This window comes from Lissotriton helveticus, chromosome 1_1, assembly GCF_964261635.1.
Source record: "Lissotriton helveticus chromosome 1_1, aLisHel1.1, whole genome shotgun sequence".
Lineage (NCBI taxonomy): Eukaryota > Metazoa > Chordata > Amphibia > Caudata > Salamandridae > Lissotriton > Lissotriton helveticus.
The window spans coordinates 1,334,007,476-1,334,031,786 of NC_136057.1; the positions used below are offsets into that span (position 1 = coordinate 1,334,007,476).

Consider the following 24,311-nt stretch of genomic DNA (forward strand, 5'->3'; position numbering starts at 1 on the left):
TTTAGAAACTAGACACTCTCGGAAGATCGAGGGAATTCAGGGAGACCTGACAGTAACTTGCAGGAACCCCAAAAGGGCTGGGAGAGAGGCAACTATAGAAGAAACTTGCAACGAGTATTCATTGATGAACTGGTAAGCAAGAGCTGAAAACAAGACCACCCACAATCGCTAGGAGATCCGTAGAAAATAAAACTTCAAACTAGGAGATGATCAGCACCAAAAGGCAAGAACATAAACTAATTCAAATTCTGTTCTTAATGTTCCTGCTTTACCTGAAAGCAGCTGTGTGAATCCTGCAGATTGTGAATCCTGACTAAGGAACAGAAACCTGCTGGACAGTTTACACCCCACAGTAGGATAAGATGACACTTCTGCCGGGAACTTAAGCCTCCATTCACTAACAACCTGAAATCTGAGTATTCTTGTTCAACAGAAGCTTGACTCTGAACAGACCAGATGTGAATCTCCTCAACTCCCATACTGGATACAAATCCACCTCTGAGGTGGGCCTAACTGGATGTCCCCTCAGCCAAACCCATCTTGAGATGTATTTTTTCTGGGTGTCTGAGTGCCACTTCACCATCTGGAATCTTAAACCTACAGCTTGTATTGTGTGCGTGCCAAAAGACCCCAGTTAAACATTAGTGTTAGGAAAGCAGTTTGACTGATGTCAGTTGCAGACTCCATACATACTAACGTTTTCTTGCACAAATCAAGTTCTGAAAAGTGGGAATAAGTTAGACCCTGTGGTTGTGACCAGCCAGTGAGGAGTTAACATGATTCATGTAAGTGTATGGAACCTTTAATTGGAATGAGGGAAGGACTATAGAAATAAGAGTGTGAAATGAGTGGCACCCATCTTTAGTCTGTGAGGTCATTGATCAGAGCTTGTGAGACCCACCACAGATGTGGCAGGTCATAGATTGTGGGAATGTCTCAACTGTGAGTAGTGGAGTGAGTGAGACCCCACCAAAGTGGATGAGATCGGTGATGTTGCAGTTAATAATGCTCCAGTAAAGCACTGAGACCCCCGGTGAGTACTAAGGAAGGCTCTAAAGTGCCTTCTTAATTTATTTCTTGCAGCACTGGGAGAATAAGATGCAGGAGAATTAAGTTTTTTTTTTTTCTTAAATAAGTGTGCTTTGTAGGGCCTCCTGTCTCATGGTTCCTTATTTTATCAGACCGGTGTACACAAGCCAACTGGGCGAAACAGATTATTTAACAAAATTAGTTGAGATCTATTTTTAAAATGTTTCTGGAGCTTGAGTGGGCTTTTTAATGTTAGATTTTCCAAGCAGACGGACTCTTAAACTCTCAAATAACAGATTACATCACGTAATAGCCCAGAAATTAATTTTAACCTTTAGTTTTCCATTCTGTGCTTCGAACAATCCATTATGATGAGATCTCAAGCGAGACTTGCACCCAGTATAGGCTAAGAACAATACTTAACCCTCCATCTCCTAGCTGCAGAATAGACCTGTCCCAGAAACCGAGGCCCAACACTACATTTTGCCTTCAGTCATACATGTGAGGGAAATCCTGTGGATTTGTTTCAGGGAGTGGGTGGTGGCTTCCTTCATTTTCCTCTCTGGGTTTTTTTTTTTTTTTTTTTAATGGTCTTGTCTTCGGCGCTTGATGTCTTTTTGTCTCTTTGGTGTACCCATTTTGCTGGATCGTGCCTTGCTATGTTTTTGCATCCCTTCTTTTTATTTAGTTGCATGTACGGAGAATGGCTCTACTTGTCTGCTTCTTTTGTTGAAACTCTTTGCTAACCGTTGTTGCTTGCCTACTTGTGGCTGCGCTTCTGCGTGCATCCAAAGGAGGGTGGTGGTTGATGGAGGTACATGCCTGTGATCTCAAACAGTCATCCATGTATTTGTTGATGCATTTATTGATAACTGCCGATATTCCCATGTCCTATTTACGATTGGTTGGCCTCCATTTGCCTATATGCCCACCTCTTTACAGGAATAAAGGTGCTTGCCTCCTGTTGGGGACGTTCTTTCCAGGTCTAAGGTCAACAAACTTGGCTCTGCAACAAATGCGAGGCCAATAGAGACTAAATGTTTAACAAGTTTGGACCCAGATTCACACACTCCCTGCTTCTCCTTCCCAAGTGCAGGAACCACCTATTTGTTGACACTTGCCCATGATACTCTGTTCCTTCTAGGGCCCAACAACTTGCTTGGCCTGGTGCTTTCCAGGCCAGAGGCCCTTAGAAACAATGGATCAGCTTGGTGGGCCATATACGAGACCAGCAGTCGTGCTGCAGGTAGCATTCAGAGCTGCCACAATTGCAGACCTGGCAACAATGTTTCATTCTGGTATGACCCTACTCCTCAATATAGCACTGTTCCAGTCCTGGGTGCCCCCTGCTTTCTAAAATGTCAAGTTGGACAACTTTGCTTTACCGCCAGGTCACCTCTGCGTGGGTTCCATTTCTTTGGGCTACTTTTGATGACTCATCAGTTGTGACAATTGCACAGATCTGCCAAATTATAAATGTTCCATTTCTGGAGTAGTCCAAGCTTCCGACACTTAAAAGTGCTTTATTGTGGATTTTTCCTGGCATTGCTCTGTCCCGATTTAAGCACATGAAGTTAGGAGACATGTTATCTACTCCTTTGCATCCACTGTTTTGCGAAATCGTTCCTCCCCTCCTACCTTATCCCTTACGCACTTTTTCTCTCTGATCGTTCTTCACACTAGATTTCTACTCCCTTGTATTTGTTCCCAGATCCGCTACCGGAAGGATAAGGTCCTGCCGAAGCAGACTCCTTGTTTTCCTGGCATCACTGGAGTGAAGGACCTAGCCAACGGCTGCGCCATTGCTGCTACTATCCACTACTACTGCCCCGAGATCCTGCGGCTGGAAGGTGAGAAAAGGTCTCATTAAAATTACAATAAGGCAAAGTCTGGAAGAACAGAGCGGATCCTCCTGTATTAATAGTACGGGCAGTAGGAGACTGCATTGTCTATTTCATATACTTTTATTCAGCTGAGAGGTTGTTGTCCTTCACTCTCAATCTGTGAGCCTCCAGGGAAGTAACCAATTGCGCATGCAACACGTTTGTACGCAGCTTCTATAAATAACCAGCTCATAATTCCATCCTTATTCTGTAAGACAGAAAAAAAGCACATTTCAATGCTCTAGTTGTTGTGTTATTTCCCCAGAAACAAAAACATGGCCATGATGGGTTGAAAACCAAAGTAAAAAGACACTTAATATAGCCTGATGTTATGGCATTAAAAATGGAATACGTTTTAACAGGCAGGAATTGATTGTTGGGTGCAGAAAGTAAAAAGAATTGAAACCAATATCTAACCAGTTCCTGTGTAGGGTTGCTTTGGGATGCATTGTTTTCTTTTCCTCGTCAGTTTGGGTTATGAGACAGCTATCTTTGCAAATCATTCGTGTGCTAGTGTATCTAAACCGATTATTTTAGAGGTACTGAAACCATTGTGTTTTGTCTTCCATTATAATCATAAGCTCTGCTCTGTGGTATAGAGCCCAGTCTGTAATCGAAATAGCCTTTTGTCAAGGGCTGAGTGGCGCTTTCGGGCTGCTGCATAGATGCTTCCGGGCACGTACAGCTCTGCTACTAAGAGCAGCTTTTAAGCTACTGCGCACATAAACCGGCTTGGCAGCTCAGCAGATACCCTCCTAAATCCAAAATTGACCTACAGAGACAGAAGAAATGACCGAAAATCCACTTTTTCTGTGTTCGGGAACCTATCCAGTTTCTAAAAGACTTTCTCTGAAATTGCTGCAACAGTTTGTTGCCATTGTTCAGTAGAGTTAATAAAAGCTGCTTTGCCTCTGAGCTCATGCGTAATCCAATTATAATGGTCTACAGAGAAAGTTGAGGCTAAAGGCTGCCCTTTGTCAGAGGTAAACAGTTTATGCAATCAGGGTGTACTATTTTCCAAGTAGCTCATAAAGTAGGCAGATATTTTGACATGCCCGATTTCTCAGTAAAAAAAAGTTTGCTTATTGTCAAAATTAAAGAAGGTTGGGTGAATTTGACCAAAGTTGTGAGTGAAAAATACTTTCAACCTCACAGCAAGTCCGTGGAGTGTGTCCATATGTATAGATATGTAAATATATGGATTGGGAGCAAGGAAATGGAAATATGATAAACATAAATTCATTTTTTGGTTTTGTGGTGGAGCCTAGCAAACAAAATTCCTGCAACATGAGAAAATATTTGGTGCTACAAAGGAAGTCGAGTAGGTTAAACCTTTTGAATGATTTCTACTATAGATTGTCTCAGGAGATAAGTGATACTTTGCACCGTGCTGAGCAGTTTTTAGGCCTGGCTGTCAATGTCCGACCTCTTGTGCTTTGCCAATGCTGATTTCTTATAGTTCTGGTCAGTGGTAGGGATGACCGCTTTATGTAGTGAAAAAGCAGCTGAGGGGCCTGTTGGGTTTTGAGTGATCGAGCAGCTGCATGGACTGTTGCAATTGAAACCAAGAAATCATTACTTTTCTGTTGACTCGCACCATTATTGGTAATTAATCTGATGAATAGTCCAAGTTCAAAGTGATTTGGTTCATTTCGGATGAAGTTTACAATAAGAGAGTGGTCGCCTACTTATATGCATTGTTGATCAAAATAGGTGAGCAGGCTCGAAGTACCAATTTTAAACTTCTAAGGAAGTTTATCAATTGCTACTGTTCATAAAAAGTCTGTGAGAGCTGTCAAATTCAGTAGAATATTAATTAACACACAACCTGATAATCTCCGTGATCAAGAGCCACGTGAGCTAATACAAACGTACACATACAAAAATCACCTGGTCCATTTCTGCTCAGCAGGGCATTGCTGCATTTCACCAACACAACACATTCTTGGTGCACACGGTAATTGAATTGAAATATAGACATACAGTGGGTCTCTAAATCCCTACATAAATGCTTCATGGATCCAAAATTGTGAAAGTATCAGATTTCTCTTTTTTTGCTTTTGCTTTTTTTAGGACTGGTGTTAGTTTTGACCTTGATTTTCATATAAAAGACATGTATAATATACTTATAGAGGGGGTTTACCAGCCCTTTTCAATCTGTTCTGTTATTGTCATTGGCATTTTTCTTGTGCCTACTAAAGCATAACGCATGGCTCAGTGGAATAGACAACTTCTGCCATTTGCTAACTTTACTGAGTGACTGAATTCTGCTCTTGTACAAAGAGCACATTCACATACAAAGTAGTTACCTTCAGTGTCAGGAACCACTATATAGTGCTGCTTTTGAAACTCCAAAATACTTAGCAAATGTTTTATTTTACTTTTGTTTGTTTTGGGGGGGTGGGGGGTTCTTTAAAAAAAAATGACAAGTGCCATGCACTTTCCCTCAACAACACCAGGCCTACTGGCTTTGCCAATGCCTGTTTTTTTTAATTTTAGGCCCATTAATTTTAGATTAGTTGAAATGTTAACTGCTCATTAACTCTCAATTTAATTGAAACGAAACAGCTGAACGTTTACAGAAATGTCCCTAAAATTTACATTTGGCACACACTGAAATATTTAGCATTTTGTAAACCACTAGTTGGAGAGAATTCTTAATTTTATCATTGGAATTTGGTCCATTACTTTAGCAACCTTTTCTGAGGATCACAAGCTCTAAAAGTGGCATGCATTGCTTTCAGTTTCAAGTACTTTCAAAATTCTTTATTCAAATTACTGTGAAATTCACCAGTTTTTGGTAGTTCATTTATAGGAATATGATTATTAAGGTTGTACAGTAAACTTGATGATTTCCCTTAGAATGCACAAGTTCTGCATTGTATTTGTAACGTTTAAACTAAAAGAACTTGTGAAAATTCCATGTCAAATTTAGGCTGTATACATTAACTGTAAGGTAACCTGGAGGTAGCACTTTATAGCCTCAAGTGTTTTAAGGGCCTCTTATTTTAACATTGAAGAGTTAAATTATTACATTAATACACGTGCGTGCAGAGCGCAGTGAGAGGGTGAAACTTTGTTGCACACAAAGACCACTGTCATCTCTGTGCCCCCCTCCCGTTGACACTTTAGTGCACCGCATACAAGACACCAGATTGGAGCCTCTTTTTAGCACTTGATTTTATCATTGCAGCTGCATACTAGTGAGGTCGTTAGGTGATATTGTGACAGCCCAACTTGACTCCTGCAGTGGTGCGCTCTGTCGGTGTGATGGTGATGTGAGAACTCAGCGACCAATGTGTGAGGGACAGTCTTTGTGTGATGGCGATGACGGCAGACCGTGGCCCTGTGGGCTCTCACCAGGTTGTCTTCTGCAGTGTTTCAGGGCAAGCTCAAAATCAGGTCTTAGGAAGTGATCGGGTTGGGCCCATGTCAAGCTGGGTGAAAGGCTGGCCCAAGTAAACAATGCATAGAAAAGGGGTGCCTTCCCCGCTCACGTTAATCACTTGATGAGGTCTAGTACACCCGAATCTACCATACCAACAAAAGTAATGTACATTCTGTATTCAGCATTTATTAAAATTATCACTTCGAAAAAGATGTGTAAGAGCGCATTTGCTCTCCTGGCCTTAACTCTGTCCAGTGGTGTCTCTGGACCTCTAGGTTGGTCTTCGGCCTGCTCCGTAGTAGCTCTGAAACCATTTTCGTAGCCGTCCAGCTGCATCTCTGTAGCTCTGCTCTGGCCAATATCTGCAGCTCTGTTTAGCAGCCTCCCGCTATCTTCTTTTAGCAGTATCTCCATAGCCCTGGTTTGCAGTGCTTCTGTAGCTGTTTTCAGAGGGATCTCTGTGGGTCTGTCCAGCAGTATCTCTGTCCAGCAGTATCTCTGTCCAGCAGTATCTCTGTCCAGCAGTATCTCTGTCCAGCAGTATCTCTGTCCAGCAGTATCTCTGTCCAGCAGTATCTCTGTCGGCAGTATCTCTGTCGGCAGTATCTCTGTCGGCAGTATCTCTGTCGGCAGTAACTGTGTGGCTCTGTTTGGCAGTGCACCTATAGCCCTGCCTTGTAGTATTCATGTAGCTCTGCTCAAAAGTGTCTCTGGGGCGGTCCAGAAGTGGCTCTAAAGCTCTATGCAGCAGTATCTATGCTCGTTGTATTTCTACCTTGTATTGGTGTGCCGTGCGCTCTCGCTTCTCTCCTCTTCATGGCTGTGCTCTCTCACAGATGTTTGCCTGAAGGAAACCATGTCGGTGGCGGACAGTCTCTACAACCTGCAGCTCATCCAGGAGTTCTGCGGTGAGTTCCTGAGCGGGAGCTGCCCCCTTACCTTGGAAGACCTCCTCTACGTGCCCCCATTGCTCAAGGTAAGAGGGTCCTGGGGTGTGGGGACCACAAGCTCACATTGAAATGCCTTACAAAGAGTGAGAAAGGAGAGGGCGCACCTGGCTAGATGAGGGAGACCTTGAGATGGTTGATAGCATTGGCTGTGTAGTGAGTGAGTAGCACTGACTATCCTGTGAGGGAGATCGAGGCACTATATAGGGCTGGCCATATAGAGGGAGTGTTTAATGGGGAAATCTAGCACAGACCCTACACTGAGGCAGCGTTTAGAACTAATAATACGGGACCACAGACTGAGGGATCGTGTCGCTCTGGCGCGGCCCTGAGGGAGCTCCCATTGAGGGATAGTATAGCACTGAGGGATAGTATAGCACTGAAGGTGCTGTGAGGGGAGAATCTCCTAGCTTGGGATGAATGAGACCCATGGTGCACTGGGGGAACTCGCAGTAAGAGCGAGTGTAGCACTAGTCATACACTGAAGGAGCGCAAACTGCTGGAGCCCAGAAGCAATAACTAGACACTGCTGAGTTACTTACTAGGCTATGCTTAGTTCTTTCGACATCCGCCCCTTCCACTCGCCTCCCCCCAGTAGGACCCTTGTGCATTCCTACAGAATTAATACAGATTGCATCCGCTCGGCTGCACACCCAATTCTGCTAACAAGGTCGGCCATTAATTAGAGGATCAAAGCTTTGGGATTATCGAGCAGCATTAGCAGTTATTATTGCACAATGAAAGTCCTTCAACTGGCGTATGGATGGGGGGCAAAGAAGAGACCATTATTAAACAGCGAGGCTAATGAGCCCTTCTGCCCACAGCAGTTTGCTTGTAAGGTATCTGTCGCCGTGAGGTCATACATCGGTGAAACCTATGGCGCTCCTTGACCAGTCCCAGGTGGATGTACGACATTACAACGCATGCTTTTACATCGCATGCTTTTACAACGCGAGTTTTACAACGCATACCATTACAACGCATAGCGCTTTGGGGTGCTGGATAGTGAATTATTTAATTTACTATTCCAACTCCAGTCCCCGTGGATAGTAGGGAAGGTGTTGGATAGTAAATTAAATATATTCCCTATCCTAGAGCGCCCCCCAGCGCAATGCGTTGTAATGGTTTGCGTTGTAAAAGCTGCGATGTAAAAGCACTGCGTGGTAAAAGTTGCGTTGTAAGTGATGTTTCCCGTCCCAGGTGTACAGGTGCAGCTGAGATGGGGTCCATGCCACCTCTTCCTGCCGCTATGAAACACTACCAGCCTAAATGGTGGGAGGTGTCACCCAGAGGGCCACACACTTCAGAGTTGGTCACAATTGCCGTTAGCCATCATTGAGAATCGAGAGAGGAATGAGAGAGATCACCCTTTCCCCGTTGTGGGGTGCTTGACACTGCACCGGTCAGTTCTACCGTTCCAGCAAGGCATCTCTCTCATACACTTCTCGTTCTTCCTCGCCAGGACATTTCTGTACTCCACCCACCGTCACAGGCATACGTTTTACGGTGCAGTTGAGGTTTGAGGTGGATGGCTGAGGAATAGGTTGGGCCAGCAGGAAGTTTGGTGTTTTCTTATAGATGAACATAATTTTCATAATTCACATGTATATCAAACTGCTAGATTTGGACCTAGTTTGGGTGGAGTGGGAGTTAAATGAGAACTGGAATCCTTAAAGTTTGGCAGTCATTGTTGTAGGACTTTGGGTAAGGAAGAGAGGTAAGTCAGGATATTGAACTCCCGAGGCTGTGGCGTACTGCTGTGATGCTCATTGAATCTCTTACTACCCACCCTTGTCTCTGGCTTTGAAAACAAGCTTCCACCTTTCCCAATTGAAGGGGGGAGAGGGGGGTATTTCCACCACAAATCGTGACTACCAATCCAACTTTCGGATTTAAACTCCGCACTCAGTCCCCAGTACGTCCAAGCCAGCTGACTTGTGCCGCCCGGGTACGAAAGCATCCCATTGTTGGTGAAGCATATGGGTCAGTTGGTGATCTTTTTGGATGTGCAGCCCAGATGTGGAACTTGCCGCCCCAGATCCATTCTCTTGTGGAGTCAACATGCCCTTATAAGCTGGCTCAAGCGCACACTAGTGATTGTGACATAGTTGTAAGTGTAACTCCTAAGTGGTTGACCTAGGGTAGCATCTGCTAGCTATGGCGTTCCTTGTAGGACACATGATAATGCCCTTGGTACTCCTATTCTTGAGACGTATGAAGGCAGCAGTGGCAAGAAGACCAGGCAAGCAGGGCTTCAAGAACCCTGCTCACTTTCAATATGTTGCGCTTCATTCCCTTTCGCTAGACCTTTGACAGCAAGTAGGAGACTGTTGATTGGCTAAGGATGGAGCAGTGGGTCAAAGCGTTGTCCTCTGGGTCACAGGGTGCATGATCTTGCCACATCTGGTGTGATAATCACCATGGCACATCATCAGGTTGGATCACCCCATCCTGGGGCAAAGAAGGGATTAGTGTCTCCAGAGTCCGATTGTGCACTTGTAGACCTCATGTTATAGTAAATGAGGAAGATGGACTTTCTTTTAGAGGTTGGAGAATACACTAGGACCTCCTTGGTGCTGCAAGTCAGTTAACCCCTTCCGCGCTAATGACAAAGCCAGCTCGTCATGGGCGTTACCTGCGCTACGCGGATGACGAGCTGGCTTTGTCATAAACAGCGCATTTTTGAAATTCCAGCGCACAGCGGGAAAACGCGGAAGCGGTTAAACAAAATGTACGGTGGACGGAGAACTCCCTTGATGTTTGTTCCTTGCGCACATGACATATATACATCATAAGGGTGTACTGTCTACACTTTTTTTATAGTGTGTACATGACTTCTATCATTGGCACACATAGTTGAAGGACCAAAAGGTCCCCATCATAAAGTAGTTGGCCTGGATATATCAGAATTCTCAGAGTTACAATGGCAGAAGCAGGACATAGGGGTAAAGTCTGTGGGCATGGCTGGTCTGATGTGAGCTTGAATGCATATGTAGTGCAACCATCCCAGTGATTACTAACAGCAATGCAGTGCAATCTGTGCACCTCACAAAATGGTGCAGTTGTGAAACATTACAGCCTCGCTCTCACATAAATGTAGGGTGCTAAAGGGTTTCACAGTGGGTATTTCCAGCAATTCTTGTCCCATCCCAAGTAGCCGCACCAAGTTCCCTTTCCCCCTTGAAATGATCATTAGGGTCTCGCAGCTGCAGTGTTCATTCTTAGTGGTACAGCAGTCTTCTTCCTACCTAGGTAGAACTAGGGTGCTTCAGGGCAATCGCAACCATGCGGCTCCTTTGTAGGTTGTTGAGGCTGTGGGAAAGTAAATTGGTGGTAGGAACAAATACAGATTCTAAACCATGATCTTCCCTGAGTAGATGATATGTCCACGCGGTTAGATCCCCAAGCTGTGAAAATGGGCGGCATGTATAGGGCCAAATCCTATCCACCGTCTGGCTGCCACCAGGTTTAAATTCAGTCTCTATGCCCACTCAGTACTTGGCCTCCTCATGTGCTTCCACTAAAGTGTTGATTTTATCTCTGTGGCCTGTTTAGGGGTGGTGGGATTCCAGAGTTAGAAACCTTTCTGTCGGAACAGTATGATGGGAGGTGGCATAGCTCACTCTGTGCATTTTTAGTCTATTGTCAAAGGAGGGTTGGCTGCCCCAGGTCTGTTTTTTATGTAGAACACTGATCAGAAGCCAAAGGCATTGGATGTTCGCAATATCTGAAACACTGATGTTCTCGATGTGGGCTGGACTGAGGGTGGGGCTGGTTCATGAAAGCAATGGCCACAGGCATGCAAAGTGTACCTGCCTGCAAGGTAATGGAAATAGCAATGAAACTGGTCAGTGCCTCTGAATATTTGGTTGGGCAGATGCTGTGTCAGCTAGCTCTCTGGCTCTGCCAAGGCCCCACTGACTTTTCTGAGGCACCTGCCTGTCGGGAAATCTCCTTTTACTGTACTGGACCTGTGCGCTCGGAGGCTCTTAGTTAATCTTTATTGCTTAATTAATTAAAATCTTAGCAATCTGTACAATGAAAGACATAGTTAGCACAATTTCATATTCCATTAAAAGCTAAAACTCTGTATTCTAAAACTAGAATTTTACTAGTTGAAAATATATAGGAAAAAATCAATGCAAAAGAGAGCAATTAATATGAAAAGGAGCAATCAATCTAAAAAGAAAAAGAATTTTTTTTAAATTTACGTAAAATAATGTATATTTGGGTAGCGTGTGCTGCATAGAAAATTCCACCCATTAAAAGTCAGTTTAAACCGTGGTTGTCTTGTCCATTAAAGCTGTTCGCGCGTGGTAGATGAATTTGGCGAAGTTAGCCATATGCTTCACAGTGTCCAACAGGTATAATTGGAGAACAGCCTCTTTTACCGTCCGTACTCCTATTTGGAGAAGAATGGGCCTTAGATGGATTCTACGAACTGACAGCAGGGCAGAACAGCATAATAAAATGTGAGATAAAGTTTCACGCTTGTAATGACAGAGGCGACATTCCGTGATCTCTGGGCCAACTTTGACAGAAGGGTACAGCTGTTTTAAGGAGGCTCTTAGTTCTCAATTCTGATGTGATGTTCTCTCCTTTGATCCTACGTTGACCGATAGGACCTTGTTGATGTCACAAGGAAGACTGGTATTAACGAAATGTATACATTGCTTAAAAACCATACCTTATTTATAGTTATCATAACGCAGAGTGACTAACCTAACCAACGTCTTCTGTTCACTTCCTTCCCTGATATCACAGATCAACATTGGTGCATTTCTGGCTGAGCTGTACCTGTGCTTTGAGGTGGTGAAACCAGACTTCGTCCAGCCCAAGCAGATAGCAGACTCTGAAGGTATCTTGGGGTGGTGGGGTGGGGGCTCTCTTGTGACAGGTGGGCAAGCCCAGGTCAGCTCCTGATCATGTGGGCAAGCCCAGGTCCGCTCCTGATCATGTGGTCGTCCACGTCTAAAGCTTCTAGCAGGTGGGAGAGTGATTGAAATGGGAACTTGGTGGAAAGCTGTCTAGATGTGGTCTTCCAGGTTCTCTTCCCAGACCTGTGAAGAAGTCCTGCCTAGCAATATCACCATGTACTAAGGCCAGCCTTTTGGCCGGGGACCTAAGTTAAGCTTTGTAGGGCTCTCACAGCTGATATACCTTTTGTTTTGCAGGTTCCCCTGGATTCATCGAATCCCCCTCACCCATTAGCTGCACAAGCCAGAGGTGAGTATCGCCAAATGGGCCAACATTTCCCTCACCCTCGTCCCAGATTCAGTGGGTTTGCACGTTACTGAGGGAGAGGGTGTGAGTGGCATTTTTGTTCATAATTTATTGGATGAAGTAGTAAACCTAAGGGTTTGTTTGGATTAAGTGTACATAGAGGGGATATGTAGAAGAGTGGTACTATTTGTTAGGACTTTTCAATGCACAAACAAGCAATAGCAAAGCCAATAGATGTCACCTTTGTGACCATTTGGCTTTGTCATTGGTTTTTAGCCAGGCTGCATAGCATCCATTTTATTTCTTCATTTTAATTACTGATTCAAGTTGGATCAGTAACTAAAAAGAAAAGAAAATAACTTTTTTATATTTTAAGTGGGAGGAGGAAGCAAAAGTAACTTGGGGAGGGAGTGGGAAGAAGCGGCAACAGAGCAACATGTGTAAGAGGGAGAAGTACACAAGGGGGACAGATCAATAATATGCCCTGAAATGGAGTCCTTCACACACAAGAACAAGCATTGGCAAAGCCAATATGACTCCCCTATGCAAGAGCTATTGGCTTTGCCATTGTGTTTTAGCCATTGTGTACACCTTTGTGGCTACTGTTCAGCATAACTAAAGGTTAGTGGCGTAGAGGAGAGGGTGTATGATCGAGGTATGTCGTGTGTAGTAAAGTGGTGTAGAGTGGAGTGGAGTAATCATGGACTAGAGTGACCTAGAGTTAAGTGTCATAGAATGTTGTGGAGTGGAGCTTTGTTGAGTGTCAGAGTGAAGTATGCATGGTGTGGTAGTGCACTGCCTTTTCAGACAATACATTTTCAATTGAAATGACATTTACAATTGCGCAGACAGTTTTATTGATAAAACTATACAGGGCACAAAGATAATGTGTGGAAGCAGCATCGATTTCGTTTTGATCGTATTTAAATATTTATTTACAGCACACTTCAGAATTACAAAAAATAGTGCTTCATTTGTGCTTTTTTAATTTGGATATAGTTTGAGATATTAGCTGTTCCTTTCACGCAGGCTGATTGTCAGATAATTCCTCTGACTTTGAAGTCGGAAAGAAAAGTAAACACCAGTCTCTCTCGTAAGACAGAGCCTGACATTTGACCTCTGTCTTTGAATGCACAGCAAATGTGACAAGATAAAAACAAAATGTACAGGCAAGCACTCAAGAAAGAATATAGTAAACCGGCTAAGCTCCTCAGAAGGACTAACTCAAGCAGGACTGCCTAAAACAAATTATGCCAGCAAATGGAAAGCAAATAAACGTGAGTTACAAAACACAAAGCCAATACTAAGCAATAGGCAGAATGAATTCCCAGGGAAGCTTTCAGAATGTTTCCAAGAAGGTTTCGGAAAAACAGACTTCTGAGCGCTCTGGTAGGCTTTGACCTAAAAAGAAGTAGCGGTTAAACAGCAAGCATTGGAAGCAGCGATGCTAGCCAACCTGATTGTAAAGAGGTAATTCTCAAAGGGTTGGACAAACACAAGATTGACCAGGAAAGCCAACCAATGGTAAGCAATAAATGGGTACAAAGTCCCTCTGTGTTTTTGGTAAGCCACAGTACGCCTTGCAACAGTCTGTGCTTGTGCTGTCTAGTAGGCTTCACTTCAAAAGAGGAATTGATGCACTCTGTGTTCACTTGACCGAGCACGATGGTCTATGTACCTTTATGTGGCCGTTGAACTTTTTGCTCCCTAGTAGAAACACTTTCAATTTAGATCTCTCTCAAAGGAGTCCATATTCTTCCAGTTCTGGAAAAGCTCCTTTTAGGCCTCTTCAGAATTATGAGATTGCTCCAGTCTCCTAGTACTGCCTTCTCATGGGGTTCTAATAAGCGTCCTTTTCACTGGTTGTATTGTACAATGCCTCATGGCCACCCCTTTTTTCAGGCAGTTTACTCACTAGCATCTCTTACACTGGTAGTCTTCCCAAGATGTTCTCTTGGGCACATTTTACATTGTTTGTGTACTCTTGAGTTGGGATTGTGGACCCCGCTTCCAGTAGTTCTGTTCTCTGTGCTTTTACAGATACCTTTCTCATGCCAGTGTTCTATTGGACATCTCCTCCTCTATTGATGTTCCCCTGAGTTGCTATAGCACTTTCATGCCAGTGTTATCTGATGCCTCTTCTTGTGTCTGTGTTCTTGTGGGTACCTATTACCATGGGAGTGTTCTTGTGGCTGCTTTCTCATGAGTGCATCTAGCACTGATCTTGGTCGCATGGTATTCATTTGGCATCCCTTCTATTGACCTTATTTCATCTGGCACCTTTCATGGTGTTTACTTTGACCTCAAAACACACAAAGGTTGATGGGAGGAATGCTTGCAATAAGGCTAACCTCTACTAATCGCTCGGGCCGCGTCCCATCCCACTGTTCTTCTGCCCACCATCCCACTTCAGTTTGGACCCAGCCGTATGCACATCAGCCTTTACCCTGTTCCAATAGAGCAGTCCATCCCAAACTGCCAGGTAATGTCCTTCCTGAAGCAGAGCACAAGCAACCCAGAAGTGGTTTTACTCTGACTGGGGTTCATCAGTACATCAAGCACAAAAGGTGATGGGAGAAATGCTAGCAATGAGTCAGTCCCTTGCTCACTGTTCCACTGGATCCAAGCCACACCTGTCTGAAGAGCCCCGATCAGGGTGAACCCTGTCTTTGGTTGCTTGTGTTCTGGTTTAAGGAAGACCTGGCCTTGTACTTCGTTCGGGCTGGACTGTTGCCATTGGAGCAGGGTCAGGCTATGGCTGGGTTCAAACAGTTGTAGCTTGGTGTGCAAAAGACCAGTGGGTTGGCGTGCTACACCGAGTGACTGCCAGTTGTTATACTCATTGCAAGCATTTCTCCCATCAACTTTTGTGCGTTTCCTTTGATCTCTCCTGCGCTGCGGTATTGTCTTGTGTTCCCATGGGTACCGCCTCTCTGGCCACTCTTCTCATGAGCATCCCTGGTTTAGTCCCATGATACCGCTGTGGGCACCCCCTCTCATGCCATCCTGCTCATTGGTAACATTTGCACTGGCAGTGTTGTCCTTCTGTGCACATGGCACCTACTCGTGGCAGTGTTCTCTTGGACACGCTGTCTAACTGTGGTGTTCTCAGATTTTCCCCAGGGCACCGATTCCCGTGCCAAATCTCCTCACGTGCCCCGACGCTGTTACCATGGTATCCCTGTGGGCTGTGATTGGCGGCGTTTCCTTGAAGTTCCCATGTGCACATCCTTTGGTGCCAGTCTTCTGCTGGGTACCCCTTGCCCTGGCCTTGTTCCCATGCACCTCTGGAATGCCCTTTTATTGCAGAACCTGTTCCTTGTCCCCGCACACAAAGGCCTCGTTCAGGAGCCGCGGCACAAACACGGCCTTTGTTTACTAAGACCTATTTTCCGAGGTTGGCAAAGCTCCGCGCTCCAGCGAGGCCGCCCTCGGCGCAGGCGCCTCCCGCCAGAACCCACGGAGGAGCGGGAAGGGGCGGAAGCGGCAGGTGCGGCCCGGGGCTGTCTCGAAGCAGGGTGCGAGATTAAGAGGCACGGGACGCAGGACTGCACGGTCGGGTGCGAGCTGCTCGGGCTGCGGCTTCAGGGGCAAACGGGGCGGCATGGCCGGGACCCACTCGGAACCGCGCATGCTAAGGCCGGTGCCCCCTAGGTAAGGACCACCGAGGACTGACGGATACTGGGGCTGCAGAGGTAGGGGCACCTCAGGCGTGCTGTAGGTTACTCATGGTAACATTGTCTGGGCAAAGATGTCACCTCATTTGCACTAGTTTAACAACTAAATACAGCTATAAGCAACTAAAAGATGACCAGTCCGCTTATGCGAAGGTGAAAATACATTGCAACGTTTTCAGTAATTTTGGACCCATTTCAGCAAAAAGCACATTTTGTTAAAATCTGGAGAATGTGCAGCAGATGGTGGGATTATGTGACAGTGCAGAAAATACATAATTATGTGGAAAACGCAGTGGCCGAACCGTCTCATAATTCCAGTGGCCCTGCAAACAGGTCACAGACTATTTCTGTAGTTAGCTCAGTGGACAACTGATTTTTACGTTACCTGCTAGTCCTGGTCTCAAGTTGCAGTCTTTGTAATATAGTTCAGTGAGTTCTGAACAAGTGAAGCACCAACGCTCAGCAAAGAATGTTGCCAGCCCTTGCATTCTGAAAGAGACACGAGGTGGACACAACCATTAGTAGTACAAAAGGGAGGGGTAAACAGGACAGCAATGAAATTATAGTCTTTTACCATACAGCATCGTAAGTAATTTAGGCCTAAATATAACACTAGCATCACGAAAACTGCAAGGCACAGTTTAGAAGTTTGCTGGTCTTACTGCCAATATTGGACACACTCACCAGCCCTCCCGCAGCAACATACATGTACATAAATAAGCAGACAAGACCTCTTTTTAGTGGGAAAAATTGCTGCAGGTTTATTAGCATACAAAATATGCCAACATGGTGGGTTACATACCTCTCCCCTTCCCCCACCTCGGTCGGAAGGGATGCATGGTACCCCTAAGGGGTCACCAGATACTAGGCTGTCCAGTGTGCCATCCTGTGGCACTAAAGGGAGCGCCCCCTTATGAGGGTCCCTTGCGGGGACGTGTCTGTCAGCCCGCACTTTCTAGCTTTAGTTTTTCTAAGGCTTTTTAAAGTGTACCTTTGAGTACTCCTTAAGTTATTAGGAAGTGCTGTACAATGGTTATTAGTGTCTTACTCATGTGGACAGATATATCTGAGATTCTTACGGGGTATACTTGTCTCTTACATACGTTGTTTGAAAGAAGAAAAAACCTGCCTCCAGTCATAGTTTAGTTCCTTTGTTTCCACAAGGTCATTGGCACCAAGGTGTTGAGTTCCCGCTAGCTCCCAGCCACGACAAGACCCTAACAAAAGGAGTGCTAATGGCCATGTGAGACAAAGGCAAAAGCGTTGGGTCCACCTGGAGCAAAAATATGAACTCTACCTCACTGCCTGCGTGTTGCTGATCTGAACGCTAAGGCCGCAGAGTGTGCGGGCACCCCTTGAACATTTCCTGGTGTCGGCAATTTGCACCAAGCTGTCGTCAGCATATTTCAGTGAGGCTACACTGGATATCCAATCCAGCTGTATAATAGCTCCTAGATCTGGTTGGACCCCACCTTCTTTACCAGCACTGCCTGCAGGGGTAGGGCCCACCCATTGCTGCTGGGGTAGTGCCCCCACCCATTGCTGCTGGGGTAGTGCCCCCACCCATTGCTGCTGGGGTAGTGCCCGCACCCATTACTGCTGGGGTAGTGCCCCCACCCATTGCTGCAGGGGTATTGCCCACCCATTGCTGCTGGGTTAGTAACCACTCTTTGCTTTCTACGGTAGTGTCCACCCATTGCTGCTGGAGTAGGGTCTACTCCAGTACTTAGTTTGTAAAATATTAAGTGCCAGGGCTCTGTCCAAGAGGCCACTGCTGCTTGCACCGCCCATCGCCCTTGTCATCGCTACCAAAACAACTACTAACAATCTCTCTTGCATGTAAATGCGAAAGTTCCATTATTCCCGGTCCCCAAAGCTAAATGAATGGCTGGGGAGGCTGGTATCAGCAATGTTAATGTATATTTTATTCCTAAACAACCTTTGTTATGCTCATCTCTAAATTAGATGTGCAGCGCCACCATGTGGTAGACTGTTCTAGGTATGGTGTTGACAATTAGGTGCCGATTCGGCAACCAATTATGTGCCGGTGCTGAGCACCGGAAAGCGCCGGCTCAAATTAAGCACTGGCCTACCCATTGCTGCAGCGCCCTATGGCCTACCCATTGCTGCAGCGCCCTATGGCCTACCCATTGCTGCAGCGCCCTATAGCCTACCCATTGCTGCAGCGCCTTATGGCCCACCCATTGCTGCTGGGGTAGGGCGCACCCATTGCTGCTGGGGTAGGGCGCACCCATTGCTGCTGGGGTAGGGCCCACCCATTGCTGCTGGGGTAGGGCCAACCTATTGCTGCTGGGGTAGGGCCCACCCATTGCTGCTGGGGTGATGCAATTGCTAAAACTCCTGTACCCAAATGGAAGGTAGATGTCAAGAGCATCGAAGGCCAGTAGGACTCCATAAGATGAACCCTTACACCAGCCCTCACACTGCCGCTTCTCTTCTTGTGGTTAAGGGACTTCAGGTTGTATTGGTTCGTGATTGTCGTGAACATGACCCACAAGGAGTCCAATGCTGCTACTTAGCTATGAACAATATCTTGGACAGCACCCTCATCTAGTAGTGAAGCGTCACATCAGATTTGACTTTCCCTTCACAATTTTGCCGCTTTCAAAACAATGGGCGTTGTATTTGTATTTAAAAATATTTTATTAATTTTTGACTAACAATATGCCTTACACATAAATAAAATACAGTATTAATAGGAAACCCTTAATAAAAATGGTGGGAAATGTGGTACATGGCGGTATCTTTACTGCCCACCCACTTCTCTATTTTAGCTCCGAAGAGGGGTTCTGGCGTTTTTAGAATTTGTTTTATATTAAAAAAGCTTACTGTGTGTGGTGCAAGGAAAAAAACATTTGAAAGACATTTATTCTCTACCAGAAAAGCTTTTCAGAAGTTAGCCGACTGATGGAAAAGGGATTAGTTATAAGATCTTTGGTAAACTGAAGATGGTTATGGTTCTAGTAGAAATCACTGTTCTCGGATGCCTCCAGGCTTATATTTAAAACAATACTCCTAAATCATATGAACAATGCTGCTATTACACTGATTAATAATGTTCACATAGCGTGACTAAAGTGATGTCCCACTATTTGAAATTGGAAACTTCTGAAAGTTTACACCCACATTTCATGCGTACCCCTGACTTAGAGTCTACAAAACTATATATTAAGTTGCAGTTTGGAATGCTTGCTGCACCGGTTCCGAGAGGTACTTATAATAAATTACCTCTCGTAAAAGGTTTTGTATTTTCAGAGCGGTTTTGAGGCTACACCTGAGCTTGTTTTATATTTTGTAAATTTTTTAGGTAATGTGTTCAATGAGCTGCATTTGTAGTGCCGTTATGGCACATGCTTATGTTGTAAAGCTGTGTGAACTTAACATTCAGATTTTTGAAATTCTGAATTCTGCACACCTGCATAATTTTGTGTTGGGGTCGAGAAATATTAGAAACATGTTGGCCTCTTTTGGCCATCTAGAGGGATGATCTGAAGTACATCTACAGGGATGATCCTTTGGTCATAGGTGTGTGCCCACAGGGAATGGAGCAAGAGGATTAGAAGCAAGTGTCCATCTCTGTGTCTCCATTCTCCATAGGAGATGGAGTAAATGTGTAGGCATCCCTAAGATCAGCTGTGGCCGTAGATATGAAACAAAAGATGCGTGCGTATCTGTGGGTAGATCTCCTGCCTATAGGCAATTTAATAAGTGGTGCATGCACATCATGGCGATCCTGTTTGTCCCTTAGGTGGGGGAATAAGGTGCATGGGTCATCCATAGTTCCCTCTTGATTCTTATTCCATCCTCTATTGAAATGCAGGAGGTGGCAACGATTGCCCAACGAGGATTGATTGAGATACATTTGCACACATAAGTGCCTCTCATGCCCATAGGGGGTGAACAAGATAAATGGGCACCTCTTGTGTAGATAGAATTGAGTAAAATACTCTGACATCTCTTACATCCATAAGCGATGAACAAGATGCGTACAGGCCGATGGTTGCCACTTGTGTCCCCATAGTGAAATCAAGAAATTCATAGGGATCCATGATCATCTTGATATGCCATGAAAAATATTGCCACCTCTGATGTCCCTATAGAGGACGGAAAAAGATGCATAGCAACGCTTGTGTACCTCCTGTGTCCACAGAGGGTGAAATGCATATTAACACACAAAGCCACCCCTTTTTTCCATACCGTATGGGAAACACGCATTTTCAAAGCCAATCGGTCTCTCCTATGGGACTATGGCTTTGCCAATGGTTTTTAGCCATACAACACAGCATCGCTTTTGCTGGTGTTTTTCTCTTTCCAAATACGGATGATTCATTTTTCTTTTTGTTTTAGCGGGTTGTGGGGAAGCAACACTGGGCAGAAGCAAAATGGGGGTCGTGGATGGAGGAAGCAACATGGAGAGCATTGTTGTGAGGAGCAAACACGCCAAAGACAGAAACGTGTAGCTAGCCGGGAGAAGCTCACAGGCAAGAAAGCAACACAGTGGGAGACTCACACAAGTGAGAGAGAGGAATGCGGAAGTGGGGATATAAGTGTATGAGGGAAACAGCTAAAAAACAGATCCACACTCCTGTAAAACTTAAATTAAACAAAAACAGCAGTGCTGAAGAAGAAAGCAGTGGAAGTACACAAGTTGTGTCCATGGTCCCAGGGAAGGACAGACACAAGAAAAGGACGATAAACCTACCGAAACTAACAACTAGGCAAGCAAATGAGTTACAAAAAGTCAGCCAACGGTAAGCACTTGGCAGGCTCTAATCCCTGTGCAAGCTAACAATACGTCTCGCAACAGACTGTATACACTGTCTAGTGGGCGAGACCTAAAACGCACCATTACAAATAAAAAGAAGCACAGCGCATTTATTCATATTACTCCGGAGAGCTTCTTGCTCACTAGTCTTGAATTATTTGGATTTCTTTTCTCACTGATCTTGAGAAAGTTTGTGCAGCTGCTTTTTCTTGAGGGAGGTGGGTGACTCCAAATATCTTTTCTTTAATTAAACACTGGTATCTAAAGAGGAGGGCAAGATGGGACACGTGCCCCAGCTTTAATAGTCCCAACCCTTCCTTGTGCCTCACCACCACCGCTTCTGAGTGTGCGAGGAGACAGCACAAAATAAAGACTTCACCTTGCCAGTCAGGTTCATTTGTCCAACTACCTTTAATTGAAAAGCAGCGTTTGTTACCTGCTTAAATCTGACCATGTATGCATGCATATCTTTATAGATATACACGCAGATGCTAATTTAAATATTATATAGTATAGGTGACCCCACCAGTTTTTTTCTGTACTGTGGGTCGATGTGGGCCCCCCTCATTCAATTTCACTTCTGGAGACGCCTCTGTGATTAAATGGGGGGGTGTTTAAGCTTGAAGAGTAATACTACTCCATAGAGGGTGGGAATAATCCGAGACCTGACTAACCACCACTTGTACTCCCTCCCTAGGGGCTGGGAATTGGTGATACCTAGGCCCCATTGTTACTTTGTATCCCTGTAGCTGAAAGCAATGAAAGACTAATAAGCAATTGCACACACACTTAGCTGAAGTGCACTTGCTGGTGCACAGACTCTAGCCACGGTATAAACAACATTTACAATGCAATAGGTCTCATAATGACATTATTTTGAGCTATTGACGTTGTAAAGGGCAATGCCTTTAAAAAAATTTTAAAAGGCATTGTTATTTACAATACCAAAAGCAACACCTATTGCATTGCGCGGTGTCCGTGAAGACGGTGCCACGCTTATTAAAGTTTAAAAAAAGTGTGCGTTGGGGGGCAGAGAGAGAAGACCTAAAGAGTGCCACAGATTGTCATACACAGAGGTTAGTTTATACTATGTAAGAATAACCCCAACCATGTGCAACCAACGAGATGAGCTGTGCAGCCACACGTTCACAGACATAGAAAGGAATAAAACTCACTGACCGGCCTTACCTTTGCATACTGCTCACGGCTGGGTGCTGCGCCGGGGGCCCCGGGGGACCTGAGCTGAGCCCATCAGGATTGGGTGCCGCCATGGAGGGCTCCTGAAGGCCGCAGTGCCGTAGCGCCCGAAAAGGGCCACTGGAAGAAAAAATTGAAGGAGAAAGGGGTCGGGAGAAATAGTGAAAAACATAAATGAAAGCGAGAAGGGGACGAGGAACTGAAAGATAAAGATGGTAGAGAGGTGGTGAAGAAAAGAGCGAAAGTCTGCAAGAGTTCTAGTGGTCGGTAGAGTGCCGGCAAATGGTAGAATGGAAGGCGAAACAAAGGCGAGGAAAGCCAGGGAAAGGGCAAAGAGGTATTTGCATTTATATAACGCTTACTAAGTAGCGAAGAGTGAGAGAGCATGAAAGAGAAGAGAAACGTAGATGGAGAAATGTAGAGTTAGGGGAGGAGAAAAAATCAATAGCAGGTGAGCTGAAGGGAGAGAATGAACGAGAAAGGAGAGAGAAACTACCTAACAAATCGGTGGGAAAGAGCGGGAGACAGCGAACTTGCGAGAGATAAGAGCGGGAGATGGGAGAGAAGAAAGAATGAAAAAGGAAAGCGAGAGAGTGTGACATAAGAGAACCACATGAAAGGAGCTAAAGATGAAGGAGAATGGAAACGATAGAGAGGGACAGGGCAGAAAGACAGAAAGGTAAAGAATGAGATAGAATGGAGAGATGGGGAGAGAGACCGGGCACGTGTGGGGGGGGCGGGCAGAGAAAGATCAACGGAGAAGCGAAAGTCTCGTGTGCTCAAGCCGACAATTAGTTTTAAAAAATCATTAAAATTCAAAGGAAGGTTGGACAGAGAAGCCCGATACATGCAAATAAAGCTGGGGCTATGGGCTACCAAGGAATGTCTTTTCCGGGTGGGTGAGGGATGAAGATGGGGGCGTACAGAGCTGCTAAAGGAGGGGTGGGGTGTTCTAGGCATCTCTGGGGCTGAGGGGGACGGATCTCACGGAGTACAGCCGAGCTCCACAAGGATGGGCACCCGAGGTATCTTACTGGGTGTGAGCCAGGGGCTGGAATCCTTCCCACTCGTGGCACCCTACAAACACCTTCTGGAATCGACAGCCCCGCCCTACAGCTCAAATCAATATGGCGAAACATGGCACCTCTTGTATACATAGACATCCACTGTAATAGGAAGAAACAGCAGCTTGTGTGTCAATAATTTTAACATATTAAGCTATTATCACCCTTAGAGGTAAAAGTTAATGCAGGATGCCCCCACTCTGGGCCGCAAGACAGCCCTCTCTGAGGGGGACTTTCCGAAATGTTTAAGTAAATGAAGAGCAGCAGCTGCCAGCCCGGAAGGGAGGGTAGAGAAGGGCAAAATATGCAAAACAAATGCAAGTAGTGGGGAGAGGTTCCTTGTGTAGTTGGGGGCACATGGTGAGGTATGGAGGGGTCCCTTAGCGTAGACTGCGGGTGGTCTTTAGGAAACAAACCTCCAGCATCCATGTGGCAAGCATCCTGCACATGTAGGACTGCATGTCCTTCTGCACGCACTTGAAGTAGGAGCACCGCGGCAGGTAGTTCTCCTCGACCCGGAGGAGGTTGAGCAGCATGCACTCGTCGCGCAGCAGCGCCGGGTCCGCCAGGGCTCGCCTCACCGCCAGCGCCTCGCAGCACAACAGCTCCATGAAGAGAGGCCATGGCGGTGGGTGCCTCCGGAGACGTGTTCTTCCTGTGCGGGGCTTGTCCTCCTCCCACGAGAAGTGCGGCAGGGCTATTCTGCTTCCTCTAGGCCTGTGGGAAGCTGTTTAATGGCAGTGACGCAGGTGGTGCTGGCCCGGTTCTGTGGAGAGCGTGGCAGCTGCCTAGCTAGACGTAACTTCAAACGCCTCCGTTCCCATCCTCTTTGAGGCCCCGGGACAGGGCGCTCTGCTTGACACACTTCACCTTCCAGAGACAGGATAAAATAGGAGGCAAAAAACCCCCACTAATTTGCGGTGTTTACAACGGACCCAGGCGAAGAGGCAGCCGAGGCGATACCATGAGTCTCGTTTATGAAAATGCACCACGTTTGGAAGGTCGCATCCCAAGGTATAATTAGAAACAGATGGCCCCCTAAAGCTCGCTCTGCGGAATGAAGCAAGCGATGAACTAATTAGAAACACTTGGGCCCTATAAAGATAAGAAATTGCTT

The 24,311-nt window shown here is 45.6% G+C and overlaps 1 protein-coding gene across 2 annotated transcripts in view; it reads left to right on the forward strand.

Moving 5' to 3' along the window:
- CAMSAP3 (calmodulin regulated spectrin associated protein family member 3) overlaps positions 1 to 24,311 on the forward strand; it is a 267,765-nt gene that overhangs the window by 188,604 nt on the left and 54,850 nt on the right. For both annotated transcript variants that reach the window (XM_078682487.1, XM_078682477.1), the window contains 4 exons: positions 2,741 to 2,879; positions 7,137 to 7,276; positions 12,012 to 12,105; positions 12,422 to 12,473. In XM_078682487.1, coding sequence (XP_078538613.1) covers positions 2,741 to 2,879; positions 7,137 to 7,276; positions 12,012 to 12,105; positions 12,422 to 12,473 — 425 coding nt within the window. The remainder of the gene's footprint in view (positions 1 to 2,740; positions 2,880 to 7,136; positions 7,277 to 12,011; positions 12,106 to 12,421; positions 12,474 to 24,311) is intronic.